Raw genomic sequence first — 20373 nt, 5'->3', positions numbered from 1 at the left:
GGAGAAGAACCCTTTTGTGGATGTCCTGGTTTACTACTTGCGCGCTAAACTGGCTAGAACCAGTTTAAAAACCACGTTGCTGGCTTGTTAAGTTTAGTGCATCTGGCCCTCAGTAAACCTAGCCCTTTATATATTTTGCTAAAACACCAAAAGCGAACCTAATTTGAGAAGCTGAGCAGTCTGGAACAAGCTCTCAAATTCGGGGACAAACACTAGAGATCAGGGATGTCTGGTAACCTTATTTTTGAATGTAAGTTGAAAAACAGAACTGGTCCTAGACTTGGGTAACTTGGCAGCTCTACATGAGTTATCTTACCAGGTAGTATATAAATATATATTTTTTACAAATCATTTTATATACCACTCATCCAGGATTAGCAGATAATAACCATGCATATTTATATCCTGCACCATAACCACTTTCATTGAAATTAGGCCAATATATAAGAATGCACTGCAACTCAGCAGATCTAACCCCAAATTAACACCACAAAACTAAATATATTTTTTAAGCAGATAACATTTCTCTATATATTATCTCTACAACAAATAAGTAATAGCATAAAATATAAGCTAAATAATATATATTTATTATGATTTTATACATTCTATAGTCCATAATTCCAAGAAGACACATTTTGTCCATAGCAAATACAATTAACATGTAAAAGGGAATCACATGTACCATATGAGACATTTAAACTCAGAATAAAACATGAAATCTAAGCAAGTGCTTCATAATAAGCAGAAAAAAACATGGATATGATATATACCTTTAAAATGAAGGAAAACTGATTTTTAAGAACCCCTTTTTCTAGTTTAAATTATTTGACAGAGTCTCTAAAATTCAGTGTAGGTGAATTGTTGTGCCCTGCATTCATTTATTGCATGTAGTAATCACTGTTCCTTCTAAGATGAGCGGGATTCCTCTACCTACAGTTCTGCCAGTGGGGGATGCCACTTCACTATCACATTTTCAATAGTGAGGGACAAGAAAGCTCTGCAGGACTGAAGAGAACCCTAGCGATTGAAAATACAATATTGAAGCACTACCCCTCCCCCCCCCATTGGCAGCAATACAGTTGGAGGACTCCTGCTCAGAGCAATGCGGCAGTGGAAGGGTCAGCGCTGGCAGCAGGCAGGAAAGACTAGGGATCTTTCCTGCCCCGAAGAATCCACTAGACCACCAGGGTGGCTGCCTTCAGGTATATGCTGGGACCCTGCGGCTCAGGGGGAGGAGAGGCAAACCAGCTCACCCGGTCTCAACAAAGGGCTCGCAAAATGTCACAAAAATTAACAACCGGCTTTTGCACACCACTGAATATAATTGTGGTCTACAGTTGGACTTGCCCTGAGGCCCACCCCTTAGAAAGCACTAGAAATAGTAATAGTAATCCATTATTAAAATTTAACACAAAGACTCCAGTATTTCCAAATAACCCTAAAATTGTTACAAATAACATACAAAATTGTGCACAAAGTTATGCACAAAGGGTCCATCAGAGGATGTAGTAACAGCGGTTAGCTTAGCTGGGTTTAAAAAAGGTTTGGACAAGTTCCTGGAGGAAAAGTCCATAGTCTGCTATTGAGACAGACATGGGGAAGCAACTGCTTGCCCTGGGATTAGTAGCATAGAATGTTGGCATTATTTGGATTTCTGCCAGGTACTTGTGATCTGGCTTTGCCACTGTTGAAAACAGTATACTGGGCTAGATAGACCATTGGTCTGACCCACTGTGGCTACTCTTATGTTTGGTGCGACACCTGAGATCGGCGTCCTCTTATCCAGTTGATGGTGACATCAGTGAGTTGTGCCACTTTACAGTCGCCAGTCTCCCCCTCTGGGATAAGATGGGAAATTAGAGCAAATAATGTTCTTCTCAAAGAGGAACAAGCTAAGTTCCTAGAGGGTACATAAGTACATAAGCACTGCCACGCTGGGAAAAGACCAAAGGTCCATCAAGCCCAGCACTCCGTCTCCGAAAGCGGCCAATCCAAGCCCCAAGAACCTGGCAAAATCCCCAAATTTAATAACGATCAATGGACTTTTCCTTCAGGAATCTGTCCAGACCCCCTTTAAACTCAGCAAGGCCAGCTGCCGTCACTACCTTCTCCGGCAATGAGTTCCAGAGTCTAACCACACGCTGGGTAAAGAAAAACTTTCTCCAATTTGTTTTAAACCTACCACATTCTAATTTCATCTTGTGTCCCCTAGTTCTATTATTGTTAGAAAGCGTAAACAAACGCTTCACATCTGTCCGCTCTACCCCACTCAAAATTTTGTAGACCTCTGTCATATCACCCCTTAGCCACCTTTTCTCCAGGCTAAAGAGTCCTAGCCTTCATAACCTCTCCTCATAAGGTAGTCGTCCCATCCCTTTTATCATTTTTGTCACCCTTCTATGCACCTTCTCCAATTCCTTTATATCTTTTTTGAGATGAGGCGACCAGAACTGAACACAATACTCCAGGTGCGGTCGCACCATGGAGCGATATAACGGCATTATAACATCCTCATGCTTGTTTTCCATTCCTTTTCTAATAATACTCAACATTCTGTTTGCCTTCTTGGCCGCCGCAGCACATTGAGCGGAAGATTTCAACGTCCTATCCACGATGACTCCCAGATCCCTTTCTTGGTCTGTAACTCCTAAAGCGGAACCTTGCATGACATAGCTGTAATTTGGGTTCCTCCTTCCCACGTGCATCACTTTGCACTTGTCAACGCTGAACTTCATCTGCCATTTGGACACCCAATCCCCCAGTCTCACGAGGTCCTCTTGTAATCTTTCACACTCCTCCTGCGACAAGACCACCCTGGATAACTTTGTGTCATCTGCGAATTTAATTACCTCACTAGTTACTCCCATCTCAAGGTCATTTATAAATATGTTAAAAAGCAGCAGTCCCAGCACAGACCCCTGAGGGACCCCACTAACTACCCTTCTCCATCGAGAATACTGACCATTCAACCCTACTCTCTGCTTCCTATCTTTTAACCAGCTCTTAATCCATAATAATACACTGCCTCCGATCCCATGACTCTCCAGTTTCCTTTGGAGTCTTTCATGAGGCACTTTGTCACACGCCTTCTGAAAATCTAGATATACAATATCCACCGGCTCCCCTTTGTCCACATGTTTGTTCACCCCTTCGAAAAAATGCAGTAGATTTGTAAGACAAGACTTCCCTTCACTAAATCTGTGCTGACTTTGTCTCAGTAGCCCATGCTTTTGTATGTGCTCCGTAATTTTATTCTTAATAATAGCCTCCACCATTTTTCACGGCACCGACGTCAGGCTCACCGGTCTATAATTTCCCGGATCTCCTCTGGAACCCTTTTTAAAAATCGGCGTTACATTGGCCACCCTCCAATCTTCCGGTACCACACCTGATTTTAGGGATAAATTGCATATTACTAACAGTAGCTCCACAAGTTCATTTTTCAGCTCTATTAATACTCTGGGATGAATACCTTCCGGTCCCGGTGATTTACTACTTTTTAGTTTGTAGAACTGCCCCATTACATCCTCCAAGTTTACAGAGAAATCATTTAGTCTTTCTGACTCGTCCGCTTCAAATACCTTCTCCGGCACCAGTATCCCTCCCAAATCCTCCTCGGTGAAGACCGAAGCAAAGAATTCATTTAATTTCTCCGCTACAGCTTTGTCTTCCCTGATCGCCCCTTTAACACCACAGTCGTTCAGCGGCCCTACCGATTCTTTAGCCGGCTTTCTGCTTTTAATATACCTTTAAAAAATTTTGCTATGTGTTTTCACTTCTAACGCTAACTTAAGTCCTTCTTAGCCCTCCTTATCTCCTTTTTGCATTTGGCTTAACATTCCTTATGCTTTACCTTATTGTCTTCAGTCGGTTCCCTTCTCCATTTTCTGAAGGATTGTTTTTTTGGCTCGAATAGCTTCCTTTACCTTACCGTTTAGCTACGCCGGCTGACATTTGGTCTTTTTTCCTCTTTTTCTAATACGTGGAATATATTTGTCCTGTACGTCTAGGATGGTGTTTTTGAACAGCACCTAGGCCTGATTCAAGTTTTTTACCCTTTCAGCCGCTCCCTTCAGTCTTTTTTTCACCGTTCTCCTCATTTTATCATAGTCTCCTTTTCTAAAGTTAAACGCTAGTGAATTTGATTTCCTAAGTTCACTTACTTTGTAGCCAATATCAAAACTGATCATATTATGATCACTGTTATCAAGCAGCCCTCGCACCGTTACCCCCCCCCCCCCCCCCTCCCGAACCAGATCATGAGCTCCACTAATGATTAAGTCTAGTATTTTCCCTTCTCTTGTCGGCTCCTGAACCAGCTGTTCCATGAAGCAATCCTTGATTTCATCAAGAAATTTCACCTCCCTTGCGTGTACCGATGTTTCATTCACCCAGTCTATATCCGGATAATTGAAGTCACCCATTAATATTACATTGCCCTTTTTATTCGCTTCCCTAATTTCCCTTGACATTGCTGCGTCTGTCTGCTTATCTTGGCCAGGCGGACGGTAGTACACTCCTATCACCATCCCTTTTCCCTTTTCACGTGGAATTTTAATCCACAAGGATTCCAATCGGGGTTTTGTCTCCTGCAATATTTGCAGCCTATCTGAGTCAAGGTTCTCATTTACATATAGTGCTACCCCTCCTCCAATCCTATCCACCCTATCGCCGCGATATAATTTGTAGCCCTGTATGACTGTGTCCCATTGGTTATCTTTCTTCCACCAGGTCTCAGAGATGCCTATAATATCCAGTTTTTCATTGTGTGCAATGTACTCCAGCTCTCCCATCTTATGCCTCAGGCTCCTGGCATTTGCGTATAGACATTTCAATGTATGCTTGTTGTTCTGATTTTTATTACGTTTAATACATGGCGTTATTAATATGTTGTCATCCGTCTGGTCATTATTAATTTTATTTAAGTCCATCTGGGTAATAGCAAGTGGATGTTACCTCAGAAGTAAATGCATTGCAGAGAGAGAGAGAGATGATGGGTAAGTGGTGGAGTTAAAGAATGCTTTTGAAAATTGTGTATACACCATGGGAACATCTTTCTAATCTTGCTTGTTGAGTTTCTTGATAAGGATTCTATATAAAGATAGGTAATCAATAACAAATCCAAAATAAACATCATAACTGTCAAAATGGAAGACATGATCACTGAAAACTAGTATCCCACTTTGAACAGTCACTACATTCATATTTTAGACTCTTGGGGTAACAATAACAGTAGCTTAGCAGCCTTGTATGTAACACAATCAGAACATACTATGTGTTACACACTCTGTGCAATTACCCCCTGAATTAAAGTATAGGGGAGTAACTTGCATGGAACAGTGATTACATCTTCAACCAACTTACTGGGCAGATTAGATAGATTATTTCAGTCTTTATGTGCTGTCACCCACAATGTTAATGCCTGAGTACCTGAGCAGTCTCATGTGATATACATACCTGAGTAACCTCATTCAGAATAATACTAGAGTAGCCTCATATGTTACAGTTCACCATTATGCTAGGTTACCTGAGGAGCCTCATGCCTGCAGTAGCCCCAAGAAGAACGGGTGTTTCCTTCTGTTTCTTGGATGGAATAATGGTTATGGCTTCATTAAGGCAGGTCTTCAAGCTTTCCCCAGCTTGTGATGGGTTATCAAAGTAAGAGGAGATTCCTGGTCCTAAATAAATGTAAAAAAAAAAAAAAAAAAAGCAGCAGTCATGAAATAATGGTATAGATGTAGCAGTGAGGTGACACATATCCCTACAGTTAAGTAACACACTTGCAAATCGTGTATGTATATATTAGGAATTTCTATACCACTCTTAAGTAGAGGAGTGTGGTAGCCGTGTTAGTCCACTCTTAAGGTTATCAATAGAAATCAAACAAAATAAAACACGGAAAAGAAAATAAGATGATACCTTTTTTATTGGACATAACTTAATACATTTCTTGATTAGCTTTCGAAGGTTGCCCTGTCAGACTGTCATAGTAATGCTTGAATGTTTTCACTTATATACACTGTCAGCTAGCACATTTGCTTATTTCCGATCTGACGAAGAAGGGCAACCTTCGAAAGCTAATCAAGAAATGTATTAAGTTATGTCCAATAAAAAAGGTATCATCTTATTTTCTTTTCCATGTTTTATTTTGTTTGATTTCTATTGATATACCATTCTTAGGAATATGCATCCATTCCAAGAATATCAATCATATTTTTTAACCATATCCAAAGGGGAAATTAAAGGCGATTTGGGAAAGTTAAGAAACCTGAGGTTAAGTCTTCTAGCCTGGTTTTCCAGGTACTCCAATCTTTTATGTAGGAAATTATTATCCTTAACCAAAGCCGTTTCTACAGATCCCATTTCTTGATATAGTCAGTCTTTAGGGCATGGGATATATTCTGGTCTCCACTCTCTCACTCCTCATAGACTGTGCAGTTTTTCAGTCTCTTCTCTCCTCATTAGGATGTAAGGCTCCTCAATCATTATGTACTCTCCATGCTAAACCTCTAAGGACTAGGCCATCAGAATACACCTAGGACTTGGGTCCCACTTTCTAATCCATTCTATGACTTAAATGTGGAACTGGTCGCAATGTTTCTATTTTTATTTCTCTTTGGGGTCAGGATACAATCTCCATCCTTTTTCCTCATTAAGGCACCTTCTACCTTGGGCTTCACCTGTGTTTTCCTTTTACTTAAGGGAACAGGCACCACTCTTGTGCTTTCACTTACCCTTTTCCTTACCCTCCTAGAAACATAGAAAGATGAAGGTAAAGACCATATGGCCTATCAATCTACCCATTCATGCCATTTACTCCCCCTTTCACTCCCTTAGAGATCCTATGTACTTATTCCAAGCTTTCTTGAATTCAGATTCTGTTTTCATCTGTACCACCTCCAATGGGAGGCTATTCCACAAATTCATCACCCTTTCTATGAAGTATTTCCTCAGGTTACTTCTGAGTTTATCCCCTATCCCCCTATTCTATGCCCCCTCATTCCTGAGCTTCCTCTCAATTGAAAGAGACTTGCCTCCTGTACATTTATGCCAAATGTATACATATTGAGATTTTTAAGTCTATCCCCATATGCTTTATTATGGAGACCACTAACCATTTCAGTAGCCACCCTCTGGACTGACTCCATCCTGTTTATATCTGTTTGAAGATGCTGTCTCTAGAATTGTACACAATATTCTAAATGAGGTCTCACCATAATCTTACACAGGGGCATCATCACATTTTTCTTACTGGCCATTCTTTTCCCTATGCACCCAAGCATCCTCCTAGCTTTTGGCATCGCCTTTTCTACATGTTTGGCCACTTTAAAATCATCACGTACAATCACACCCAAGTTCTGCTCCTCTTTCATGCACCAAAGTTCTTCACCTCCTAAACTGTACCATTCCCCTTGATTTTTGCAGCCCAAACACATGACCCTGCATTTTTTAGCTTTAAATCTTCACTGCCAAATTCCAGATAATCCTTGTAGCTTCCCTAAGTCCTTCCTCATGTTATCCACATCATCAGAGGTGTCTATCTTATTGCAGATTTGAATATCATCCACAAAGAGGCAAATCTTACCAGGCAGCCCTTCAGCAATATTGTTTACAAAATTGTTAAAAAGAACCCAACTTGTGGCACACCACTGGTAACATCTTCCTCAGAGTGAGCTCCATTTACCACTACCCTCTGTTGCCTTTCACTCAACTGGCAACTAATCCAGGTGCCAAAGATCAGAAGCCCCGTGCTGTTCCAAATAGCGCTCTAGAAACAGCACTGGAACAGCGTGGGGCTATATTATTATTATTAACTAGCTCTACCTGGCCACGCGTTGCTGTGGCTCAGTCTGGTTAAATGGAAAAGAAAGAAAAGAGGAAGCGCACGTTTCTAATATGTTTAATTTCACAATGCTTGTGGGTATACAATATTTTTTGTTGTTCCATTGTGTGTGCAGAAATAGAAACTGTCTGGTTTGCCGACTGTAGAACATGCAACATATAATTGTCCATGTGAGAAGCAATCCGTGTGTAGATGTAAACGGGTGAATTCTAAAGATTGGCCCTGAGCTTTGTTGATGGTGATTGCAAATACCAATCGAATTGGGAATTGCAATCTGTTAAATTGAAATGGCATATCTGTTGGAATCATAGGAATGCGAGGAATGAGGACATGTTCACCTTTGAAAGGTCCTGTCAAGATTGTTGCTTGTACGACATTGCTCATTAATTTTTTTACTGCAAGCCGCGTACGGTTGCAAAGCTTTGGCTGGTTGATATTTCACAACATGATAATTGGCATGCCGATTTTCAATTGCAGTACGTGCGGTGGCATCCCTGGCAGATCGAGTGAATTGAAAAAGTCTGTTGGATAATTAAGCACTTCATCTGCTTCCAGAACAGTGCTGACAGACTTGTATGTGAGTGGCTCGCTTGGAATGTTAGACTGAATAATATTGTTCAGTTCGTAGACGTCTTTGTTCTTGGCAGCAAGAATAGCTCATTCACTCAGCGAATCGTGATCCTTATAATTGGTTTGAATATTGGGAAATACTTTTTCAACCAATTGTTCTTTTGAGGTCACTAAATTGCAGAAGTTATGAGGCAATGAAATTCGTCCTGAGGTCAGATCAACCGGCACCTTTCCGTTCCCAATTTTCAGCAATTGATGTGAGAATATCTGAGCTGATTGATCATTTTGCAGCTGGACATGCATATTTGTACTTAAGTTTAACGTCTTTATGTGTTGCCACAAAGTAGAGTATTTTAGGCAAGCATTTATTTTGTCCGCTGGTGTCGATCGAGGAACTACAGGTAATGTTTGCCTGAAATCTCCTGCAAGCAATATTAATGTGTTCCCAAATGGTCTGATGTTTCCATGCAAATCTTGCAATGATCGATCACGAGCCTCAAGCGATGCTTTTCGCTGTGCTGTTTCCTCGGCACGTATTTGAGCCATTCTTTATCTGTTTCGCTTGTTCGCTGATGCCCGTTCTTCCTCAGTTTGATTTGCAATTGTAGGTATATAAAAACATGCGCGTATTCGAATGCAACGTTGTGTCAAAATTTCAAAGCAATCGGTGAAGAACTTTTGGAGATTTAAGCCACTCTCAGCCTGTCGCGTTGATTCTGTTGAGAACGAAGCAGATGTGAAGCTGCAGAACGCGATCGCCGTGCTCGCAACCGTGCATCGTCAAGTCTGGCTGCATGTCGCTCTGCTGCTTCCTCGGCATGTATTTGAGCCATTCTTTGTGTGTTTCGCTCGTTCACTGATGGCCGTTCCTCAGTTTGATTTGCAATTACTCGTAGCACTGCTTACGCTCCGCGAGTACGACAGCTGTGACATCTATATAATAGTAGGTATATAAAAACATGCGCCTAATTTCAAAGCAATTGGTGAAGAACTTTTGGAGATTTAAGGCACTCTCAGCCTGTTGCGTTGATTCTGTTGAGAACGAAGCAGATCTGAAGCTGCAGAACGCGATCGCCGTGCTCGCAACCGTGCATCATCAAGTCTGGCTGCACGTCGCTCTGCTGCTTCCTCGGCATGTATTTGAGCCATTCTTTGTCTGTTTCGCTCATTCGGTGATGGCTGTTCTTCCTCAATTTGATTTGCAATTACTCGTCGTACTGCTTCCGGTCCACGAGTACGACAGCTGTGACATCTATATAATAGTAGGCATATAAAAACATGCGCGTATTCGAATGCAACGTTGTGTCCAAATTTGAAAGCAATCGGTGAAGAACTTTCGGAGATTTAAGATTTTGAACAAACGAACATTTACATTTTTATTTATATAGAAGATTGCATTTGTACCCCGTGCTTTCCCACACATAGCAGGTTCAATGCGGCTTACATAGTAAATAGAATTACAAAGTCTTGAAGGAGAATGTTACAAGTTGTAGTAAACATAGTAGTAGTGGGGTTTTGAGAATATGTAAATTGAGCATGGAGAGGTAAACAAAGATAGGATGAGCAAAAGGAGAAGAGATTGGGAGGGGTAAGGAGTAGGAAGGATGGAGAGGAAGAGATTGAGGAATGAGCATAAGGAGATTGTGAGACATGGTCAAAGGTATAATAATCGTCGGGGCAGGAATCATGTGGGTGGGCTTAAAAAGTTAAGTTGGGTCATTAGGGTAAGCTCTCTTGAAGAGATGGGTCTTAAACATTGTTCTGAATGGTAGATGGTCGTTGATTGTTCGGATGGATCTTGGCAGAGCGTTCCAAAGCTGGCTGCCCAAAAAGGAGAAACTGGATGCATAGGAGGTCTTGTATTTAATACATTTGCAGTTGGGAAGGTGTAAATTGAGGTAAGTATGAGAAGATGATGATCTATTTCTGGTTGGGAGGTCGATGAGGTTATTCATGTAGTTAGGGGATTCTCCATATATGATCTTATGAATCAGAGTGTGGACTTTAAAATGTATTCTTTCTCTGATGGGGAGCCAATGAAGCTTCTCTCGAAGAGGTGTTGCACTATCGAATCTTGACTTGCCAAAGATAAGTCTGGCTGCCGTGTTTTGGGTAGTCTGAAGTTTCTTCAGGATTAGGGTCTTACATCCTAAGAAAACACTGTTGCAGTAATCTGAATGCGTGAGTAAGTTGGATTGTAATAGGTTCCGAAAGGAACACCCCTATGATCAAAGCTAATAGCATGCAAATTTATACTCTGATTATAGAGGACTTCTGTGGGAGGATTGTGCCTGGCATGCCTCCAAGGCACAGTCCTCCTGCAGAAGTTGTTTGACAGGCCCCCTTTCTTCCTACCTTGTCTTTCCTGAACAGATTATAACCTGGTATAATGATATTCCAGTCATGGTTCTCTGTGAACCATGTCTCTGTGATCGCCACTATATCCAAATCAGGCTCTTATCACAGCCCCAGACACAAATCCTTATTTCCCATACTAAGAGCATTAGTATATACAGCTTTCCAGACACTATACCTTTTTCCCATTTGTGTAGAGGTATTTAATGCTTCACTTACCTGGGGGCAGCCACATATTCATCTCCAGGATGTGAGCTTCTCTGTTTTGACCTTTATCCTCAACAGGGAGGATTGACGAGAATACCAGCTGTTCACCTGTCTGCTTCACTTTCTTTCCCTGAGTCATGAAGTCACTTTTGATATGTCCAGAGGGGTACTTAGCAGTATCATTTGTGCCAATATGGAGGAGCACCATCAGATAACAGTCATTATGCTTGATGAGTCTTGGCAAGCTCTCTGTAACATCTTGAATTTTGGTACCTGGCAGACAGCACACTTCCCGGGACATCATGTCTGGTCTGCAGATAGACACCTCTGCACCTCTCAGAATGGAATCACCAACTACCACTACCATTTGCCCCCTAGTGGTCAGTGATCCAGCCACTCTGAGATTTCAAGCTTTGATTCCTCCTCTCCCTGGGACGCTCTCACCTCCTCCACTTCCAGGGCTATAATACCAGATCCTCAGTTTGAGGGCAGGTGGAGTCATGGTATCAGTTCTGCAGAGTCTCATGATCTGAGTCTAGTCCTCTATTTTCAGCACATCTTCTTCCCCACTGCTGCAAATTTTGGTACTTCATGAAGCATTTCATCAATGTATTTCTCATTTTCACAGATGATTCTCATCCTTGCCACCTCCTCTATCAGGCCTTTCATTTTTTTCATGAGGGATTCAAGCTGTAGACATCTTGCACAGAGAACCAGCCCTCTCCTTGGATCACATTTTCTATCTGCACAGAGACAGAAGCTGTAATTGGGGTGACAGTTTTGTTGATATGAGTGATGCACTTGGAGTGCAGAAATCCAAGGGAAATGTATGAGATAGGAGGTGAGAGATTGGTGAGTATAGCTCAGGAGAGGGACCTTGGGGTGATGGTGTCTGAGGATCTCAAGATGATGAAACAATGTGACAAGATGGTGGCTATGGCCAGATGGATGCTAGGCTACATAGAGAGGGGTATAACCAGAAAAAGAAAGGAGGTGTTGATGCCCCTGTACAAGTCATTGATGAGGCCCCATTTATGTTCAATTTTGGAGGCCAAATCTTGCTAAGCATATAAAAAGACTTGAAGCAGTTCAGAGAAAAGTAACGAAAATGGTATGGGGTTTGCATCACAAGACGTATGAGGAGAGACTTGATGACCTAAAAATGTATACTCTGGAGGAAAGGAGAGACAGGGATGATATGATACAGACAGTCAAATATTTGAAAGGTATTAATACACAAACAAACCTTTTCCAGAGACAGGAAGGCAGTAGAACTAGAGGACATTAATTTAGGTTGCAGGGGGTCCAATTCAGGAATAATGTCAGGAAGGACTTTCTCCACACAGAGGGTGGTAGATACCTGGAATGCCCTCCCATGGGAGGTGATGTAGATGAAACAGTAATTGAATTTAAAAATGTGTGGAATAAACACATGGCAACTCCAGCAATTTGGAAGTAAAACTAGTGCTGGGCAGACTTCTACAGTCTGTGCCCTGAAAATGGCAAGGACAAATCAAGATTAAATATGCATATGTAGTATCACATCATACCTTATGCTATGACTCTATCTTATTGGGCAGACTGGATGGACCATACAGGTCTTTATCTGTCATCATCTAGGGTGCCCGGTTGGTGTCCTGGCATGTCAGGGGGACCACTGCACTACATATGCTGGCTCCTCCCACGACCAAATGCTTTGGATTTGGTCAGGTTTGAGATGGCCGGCCTCGGTTTCCACTATCGGCAAAAACCGAGGCTGGCCATCTCAAACCCGGCCATCTCTGACATTTGGCCGGCCCCAACCGTATTATCGAAATGAAAGATGGCCGGCCATCTCTTTTGAAAATACGGTTGGCCTCGTACCTTCGCGGTGCCCTTAGAGATGGCCGGCCCCGTTCGAAAATGCCCCTCTATGTTTCACAGCCATACTGTAGTTGCAGAAGTATTTGCACCTGTTCAAAGAAAAGAGAAAACAGAAAAGGCCCTAGCAAAGTCCCTAACTTTTCCATAGCTATTGACTAAAAGATGCAGCTGTCTTCTTTTATGCGAGATCTAACTCTTAGAAGTGTGGGGACTTCAAATGAAATTATTTCTGTCACCTCTCCTTTTGAAATAGATGTAAAAAAGAAATCATTTTCCCAATTTCCAGCAGGTGAGATAACTTAAAGAATTTCTCCCCTCAGCAGGTCCTCTCTCAGCACGTCTTCAGAAATCTTGGGTAGAATACTAAGTTCCTAATGGGCCACAGGGTGGGAGATTCACAACTCTGTATTCTACATTTTCTTCCTTACTGGACTCCCTTAGTGAAGGAAGGCAGTGATCCCTTCTGTACACTCATGTTTTATATTTCCCTTCAATTACTGAAAATCTACTTGTAGGCCTTCCATTCAGCAGAATTCCAGAGCAGGAACCTGGAATGTTCCTCTTGTTATTTAATAGGAAGGCACACTGTATGTAATGTGGATAAATGCAAAGTAATGCACATTGGGAAGAATACTTTGAATCGTGGAGGGGCATTTTCGAACGGGACTGGCCATCTCTAAGGGCGCCCATCCCCGAGGATGGTGCCGCGAAGGGGCGGGGCAAAATGTATTTTCGAACGAGATGGCTGGCCATCTTTCGTTTCGATAATACGGTTGGGGCCAGCCAAATGTCAGAGATGGCCGGGTTTGAGATGGCCAGCCTCGGTTTTTGCCTATAATGGAAACCGTGGCCAGCTATCTCAAACCTGGCCAAATCCAAGGCATTTGGTCGTGGGAGGAGCCAGCATTTGTAGTCCACTGGTCCCCCTGACATGCCAGGACACCAACTGGGCACCCTAGGGGGCACTTCTAAAAAAAAAAAAAAAAAAACATTAAAATAGCTCCCAGGTGCATAGCTCCCTTACCTTGGGTGCTGAGCCCCCCAAATCCCCCCCCAAAACCCACTCCCCACAACTCTACACCATTAACATAGCCCTTATGGGTGAATGGGGGCACCTACATGTGGGTACAGTGGGTTTTGGGGGGGGGGGGGGTTTGGAGGGCTCCCATTTACCACCACAAGTGTAACAGGTAGGGGGGGATGAGCCTGGGTCCACCTGCCTAAAGTGCACTGCACCCACTAAAAACTGCTCCAGGGACCTGCATACTGCTGTCAGGGAGCTGGGTATGACATTTGAGGCTGGCATAGAGGCTGGCAAAAAAAGTTTTTAAAGTTGTTTTTTTGAGGGTGGGAGGGGGTTAGTGACCACTGGGGGAGTCAGGGGAGGTGATCCCCAATTCCCTCCGGTGGTCATCTGGTCAGTTCGGGCACTTTTTTGGGACTTGGACCTGAAAAAAAAGGGACCAAGTAAAGTCGGCCAAATGCTCGTTAGGGCCGGCTTTCTTTTTTTCATTATCGGGCAAAGCCAGTCGCTCGTACCATGCCCCTGTCCTGCCTTCTGTACCCTGCCGACACGCCCCCTTGAAGTGTGGCCGGCTCTGCGACGGACTGCAGTTGAGGCCGGCCAAAATCGGCTTTCGATTATGCCGATTTCGCCGGCCTTGAGAGATGGCCGGCCATCTCCCGATTTGTGTCGGAAGATGGCCGGCTTTCTCTTTCGAAAATAAGCTGGATAGTTACCTGATGCTAGGATCCACCTTATAGTATTCTGTAAGTTGCATGCGTAAATGTGGGACTCAACTATAGCCCATCTATGCTCTATCCACTTATATGATCCCTTGCAAATATGCAAAATATAGAACAGGAAAAGTTCTCTACGATGACGAATCACAGAAGGCAAAAGTAGAGACTAATAGACGATTCACCACTGGAGACGTGCAGGCCGTGTTTCGACGCTAAAAAGCGTCTGCATCAGGGGTCAATAAATACACCAAGTAATGAATGCAAAACGAAGAGTCCTACTTGTATATGTGTTGTCAACTCACTGATCACGTAGCACCAAACAGAATATGCTGGATACAAACTATCAGAGCATTTTGCTCTGATAGTTTGTATCCAGCATATTCTGTTTGGTGCTACGTGATCAGTGAGTTGACAACACATATACAAGTAGGACTCTTCGTTTTGCATTCATTACTTGGTGTATTTATTGACCCCTGATGCAGACGCTTTTTAACGTCGAAACACGGCCTGTGTCGGGTCGTTATCTCTGATATAATAAAGACTGTTGGACTCACGTCTCCAGTGGTGAATCGTCTATTAGTCTCTACTTTTGCCTTCTGTCCCTTGCAAATATGTGCACATTGTGTGCAGAATTTGCAGAATAGTGGTTAGCATGCACAGAGCACTTAACACGTGTGAGTGGTATATTCAGGCATATAAGTGCTAGTATTCTGTAATCTTAGCATGCAAGCATTTAAATCATTGAGCCCACCAGAGCTTGATAGCTAATCGGATATATAGGTTCATCTGCGACATTAATATCAGCATCTCCTTGGGGGTTAGCCATGGGATAACCTCCAGTGGGGTGTCTCTCAACAACACTTGATCCAATTTCACCCAAATTTTATGGGAGTTTAGGTACCATTCAGCTAGAACTCGGAGCTGGGCAGTACTATAGTAAAGTAGAAAATTAGAAGCCACCATCCCTCCTCGATTCCTCAGTTGGAAAAGCATTTCTGTTCTAACATGATTGCACTACCAAATATACATAAATAACTTCTGGTGTAATTCCAGAAGAACTGGGCCGGGAGCTTAATGGGCAGTGCTGTGAATACATAAAGAAGCTTGGGCAACACTTTCATCTGGGGTTTCACTGGGTTCTGGCCTATCTGCCCTCTTGTTCAATTTGGTTATGACTCCAATTTGTAAATTGTTAGCAGGTTTGGGTGTAAGTTATCAGTTGTATGCTGATGATCTTCAGTTTTATTTTCCTGTACCAACTGATAGGATGGAGGGTGTGAATTTTTTTTTTTTTTTTTTGTTACATTTGTACCCCACGCTTTCCCACTCATGGCAGGCTCAATGCGGCTTACATGGGGCAACGGAGGGTTAAGTGACTTGCCCAGAGTCACAAGGAGCTGCCTGTGCCTGAAGTGGGAATCGAACTCAGTTCCCCAGGACCAAAGTCCACCACCCTAACCACTAGGCCACTCCTCCACTTAGTTGAGTCTCATCTTAGATCGATACAGACACGGTTGGCTGCTAATTGTCTTTCCCTAAATATTGAGAAGACCCAAATCCTTTGGTTGTCCCGTTCGGGGGAAGAGTGTCCTTTCTCTTGTTTTCATTTTGAAAATATTACTCTTACTGTTTTGAGTTCTGTAAGAAGTCTAGGAGTTATCCTGGATTCTTCTTTGTCATTCAAGCAGCAAATTGCTGCCGTTATTAAGACTGTGTTGTTAAAGATTTGCTTGCTAATGCGACTTAAAAGTCTTTTATCTGTGGAGAATTTTCAGACTGTGATGTAGAGTTATGTGCTACCTCACCTGGATTATAGCAATGCCCTCTTTTGTGGTCTTCTTCAAACGTCTGAGGGTATTGCAGGTTACGCAAATCCCTGCAGCTCAGATAATTAGTGGGTTGAGTAAGGTGGATCAGATCACCATGCAGTTAGTTAAGTTACATTGGCTTCCAGTGGTCTGGCACATCAAATTCAAGATTTTGTTGGTGGTTTTTAAGGCCATGAATGATGATGCTCTAGAGGCCATTGTACACTGTTTACAGGCTTACCACCCTCTGAGAGCTTTGAGATCTCAGGATAGCCATCTTTTGGTGGTCCCTTTGTTGTGTCGGGTCCATCGTCAAGACGGCTGTTTGTGAATGTTTTCTGTGGCTGAATCCATGTTGTAGAATGCTGTCCCTTTCAAGCTGTGCTAGATTACTGGTTGTCATTGTTCAAGAAATGTTTGAAAACTACTACTACTACTTTCACTTCCATAGCGCTACAAGGCATACGCTAAGCCTCCCCAGCCCAGCTGTGACCTTCCCCGCGGCCTCGCCTCCCTCCTTCTCCAAATGTAGCCCGAGACGAGACTCCCGACGAAATCTTCTGCTGCCACCGCTTCTATTGAGCAGCGCAGCGGCAGCCAGGAACGAGACCTATGCTGATCTGCTGCCGCCACTTCTCTCCACAGCCAGCATAACATAAGAAGAAAAAGAAGCGCGGGGCCGCAGCAACCTTCAGACATGCACTATCGGCTCTGCCGGTTTCTGCCCCGTGATGTCAATTTCCCGTTCCGGGAGGAGAGGACAGGCAAAGCCGACAGCACATGTCTAAAGGCTGCTGCGGCCCCGCGCTTCTTTTTCTTCTGTCAGCGCTGCTGTAAAGAGGCCCGGGCCGGAGGGAGAGAAGAGAACATGGCCACTGGCTGGAAACGGTAGGAGGAGAAAGAGGGAGAGCCAGGGGACATGGACAAAAGCAGTGGAGAGCCAGAGAGTGATTGGGAGAGAAAGAGGGGACATGGAAAAGAGCAGGGGAGAGCCAGGGACATTGAAAAGAGCAGGGGAGAGTCAGAGAGAGATGGGGAGAGAAAGAGGGGCCATGGAAAAGAGCAGGGGAGAGCCAGGGACATTGAAAAGAGCAGGGGAGAGTCAGAGAGAGATGGGGAGAGAAAGAGAGGCCATGGAAAAGAGCAGGGGAGAGCCAGGGACATGGAAAAAAGCAGGGGAGAGCCAGAAAGAGATGGGGAGAGAAAGAGGGGCCATGGAAAAGAGCAGGGGAGAGCCAGGGACATTGAAAAAAACAGGGGAGAGCCAGAAAGAGATGAGGAGAGAAAGAGGGGCCATGGAAAAGAGCAAGGGAGAGCCAGGGACATGGAAAAAAGCAGGGGAGAGCCAGAAAGAGATGGGGAGAGAAAGAGGGGCCATGGAAAAGAACAGGGGAGGGCCAGGGACATGGAAAAGAGCAGGGGAGAGCCAGAGAGAGATGGGGAGAGAAAGAGGGCACATGGGCAGGAGAGAGAGAGAAGCTGCTGGGGAGAAACTGGGGGAGACCCTAGCTGTCAGACTGAGAAATGCTGGCTGGATGAAAGGAGGGAGAAAGAGGAAAAATGCTGGAAGGAGGGGGCAGAATGAGGGAAGACGCTGGTAGGGAGGGAAAGAGGAAAGACACTGAAAGGATGGGGTGAGAGAGGACATGCTGAATGGAAAAGGGTCAAGAGAGAGAACTGTCTAGCAGGAAGGGGAGATAGAGGGAGACAATGGACAGAAGGATTGGGAGAGGGTAATGGGTGGAAGGATGGAGAGAGAAAGAGGGATGACACTGGATGGAATGATAGGAGAGAAAGAGGGAAGGTGCTGGGCATGGATGGAGGAGAGGGAAGTATATGCACATGGATGGAGGGAAGTGAGGAGAAATGCTGGATATGGATGGAGGGGAAACTGTTGAATTTAAGAGCTGGATCGGGATACTGAAGGATAGGGACAGGGCTACAGATGGTAGACAGGACGCATAAGGACACAGGAGGATGATGGACATGGTGAGAGAAAAAATATCAAATGGAAAGAAGACACTGCATAAAACAGAAGGCACTGGGACCAAAGCGAATAGAAAAACTAAATGATCAGACAACAAAGGTAGAAAAAAGTATTTTATTCAGAATTTGTTAACTGGAATATGTCAGCTTTTGGAAATGTGCATCTGTGATGTTTTGCATGTAAGTTTCAATTTTTCTAGTATTGCTGCATACTGAGTCTGACTTCTTGAGGTAACTTTCCAGTTCAGTATTTTGCCTTCATATCTGTTGTGTCATGTGTTTTTCATGTGTGATCAAGGTGCAGTATTCTGCTAGCATGTAGTATTTTCAGCCCTTTTGGGGTTTTTTTTGTTTCACTAGGTTGTGCACTGGTGTTTTAGAGCCCTGTGTAATTATAGTGCTGCCTTTCCACGCATAAGGTTGTAGCTTGTCCTGTCCTTGGAATTAGTACTGTTATGGTTTGGTAAGGTTATGAGTGTGTTTTTGCACAAGTTTGTGTATAGTGTTTTGCAGTGGAGAGATTGTGTATTGGCCTTACTGAGGTGGCACCAAATCATCAGAAAGGGTTTTAGAGCCTAAATCATGACACACTACCTCTTGAAGGATCTACATATAGTCGTTCATAAAAGGAGCTCATTGTGAACACTATCCACCCTAAAAGGGTGTTTTGTGGCTCTACATGAGAATTGTGATATTATGATCCCTTGTTTCATATTGTTGACAGTCTGCATTTTCCGTATGGGTGGTATATTGGTTTATTAGGGTCTGCCCAGTGTTATGGTACAGTAAGGTTTATGAGTGTGTTTTTGCACAAATTTGTGCATAGTGTTTTGCAGTTGAGCAATTGTGGTTAGTACATGCTTTGAGCAACCACTTTATTCTTTGACATATGATACATATTTAATATCTAAATTTAATAAAAAGTATTAATTGTGACTTATTTTTACTTCTTTTTTTCTGTGTTGTCAGACAATTATGGATGTGAGCCCCGCCCCGGCCCCACCCCTAACCCGCCCCCTTTAGCCTCCCCAAACATTTGGGCCACCAACTGCCTATGCCGGACAGAGAGCAGCTGGTAAGTGCACTGAGAGAGAGAAGATTGAAACTACTTAAATGCAGTACCTGTGACACCCAAATCAAAAACTGAGGAAAGAGAGACCACAACTACAGAGAATCGTTGGTCCAAAGAGGTACGAAGTCAGTAGAGAAGGCAGTCAAGAGTGTTTTCTGTACTGTGCTCTTTCCTGAAGCCAGTCTGCCTAGGATGGAGGGAAAGTGAAGGAAAAGGAAAAAGGTGATGGGATTTGATATACTGCCTTTCTGTGGTTACATCAGAGTGGTTTACATATTATATACAGGTACTTATTTTATACCTGGGGCAATGGCGGGTTAAGTGACTTGCCCAGAGTCACCAGGAGCTGCAGGTGGAGTCGAACCTAGTTCCACTGGAAATAAATCCTACTAGAAAATGATACAAGTTTGTGGGAAACTATCTTCTCCAGAACTTCCAATGGTAAGTTTGAAATGGGCTAGTAATTAGATGGTTCGCTTGGGTCAAGATTAGGTTTTTTCAATATTGGTATCACAACTGTGTGTTTCCAGGAAGTCAGTACTTGATCCATTTCTTTCTTTCTTTTATTAATTAAGGATTTTAATTATTACATTTCAGCACATGAGATAAGATAAGGATTTATCGCATATCAATCAAAATAGAAATCAAAACTAATTTTCTATATCCTCAAGTCCACATCGAGAGAAGAACCCACATATGATAGCATATCAGTAATAAATACCTGTCATGGATTCAGTGAGCCCTTGGACCACAGCCGGAGATGAGGCAGAGAAGTCACCCGGGCTGGCAAAAGTCAGAACAAGACAGGACTAGGCAAGGCAAGAGAAGACTGGACTAGACAAGACAGGATTAGGTTAAACCAGGAAACTAGACAAGGTAAGACAGAGGTAACAAGGTACAGTAGACAAGACAAGGACCGGATC

At 43.3% G+C, this 20373-nt stretch overlaps 1 protein-coding gene across 3 annotated transcripts in view; it reads right to left on the bottom strand.

Annotated features, from left to right (window-relative positions):
* LOC115472398 (ectonucleoside triphosphate diphosphohydrolase 8-like) overlaps positions 1–20373 on the bottom strand; it is a 454313-nt gene that overhangs the window by 275977 nt on the left and 157963 nt on the right. For all 3 annotated transcript variants that reach the window (XM_030206671.1, XM_030206673.1, XM_030206672.1), the window contains exon 4: positions 5531–5681. In XM_030206671.1, the coding sequence (XP_030062531.1) occupies positions 5531–5681 (151 nt within the window). The remainder of the gene's footprint in view (positions 1–5530; positions 5682–20373) is intronic.

Source organism: Microcaecilia unicolor, chromosome 6 (assembly GCF_901765095.1).
Source record: "Microcaecilia unicolor chromosome 6, aMicUni1.1, whole genome shotgun sequence".
Taxonomy (NCBI): Eukaryota; Metazoa; Chordata; class Amphibia; order Gymnophiona; family Siphonopidae; genus Microcaecilia; species Microcaecilia unicolor.
Note: the sequence above shows the minus strand (reverse complement) of the source record. Positions and strands in the feature narration are given on the sequence as shown.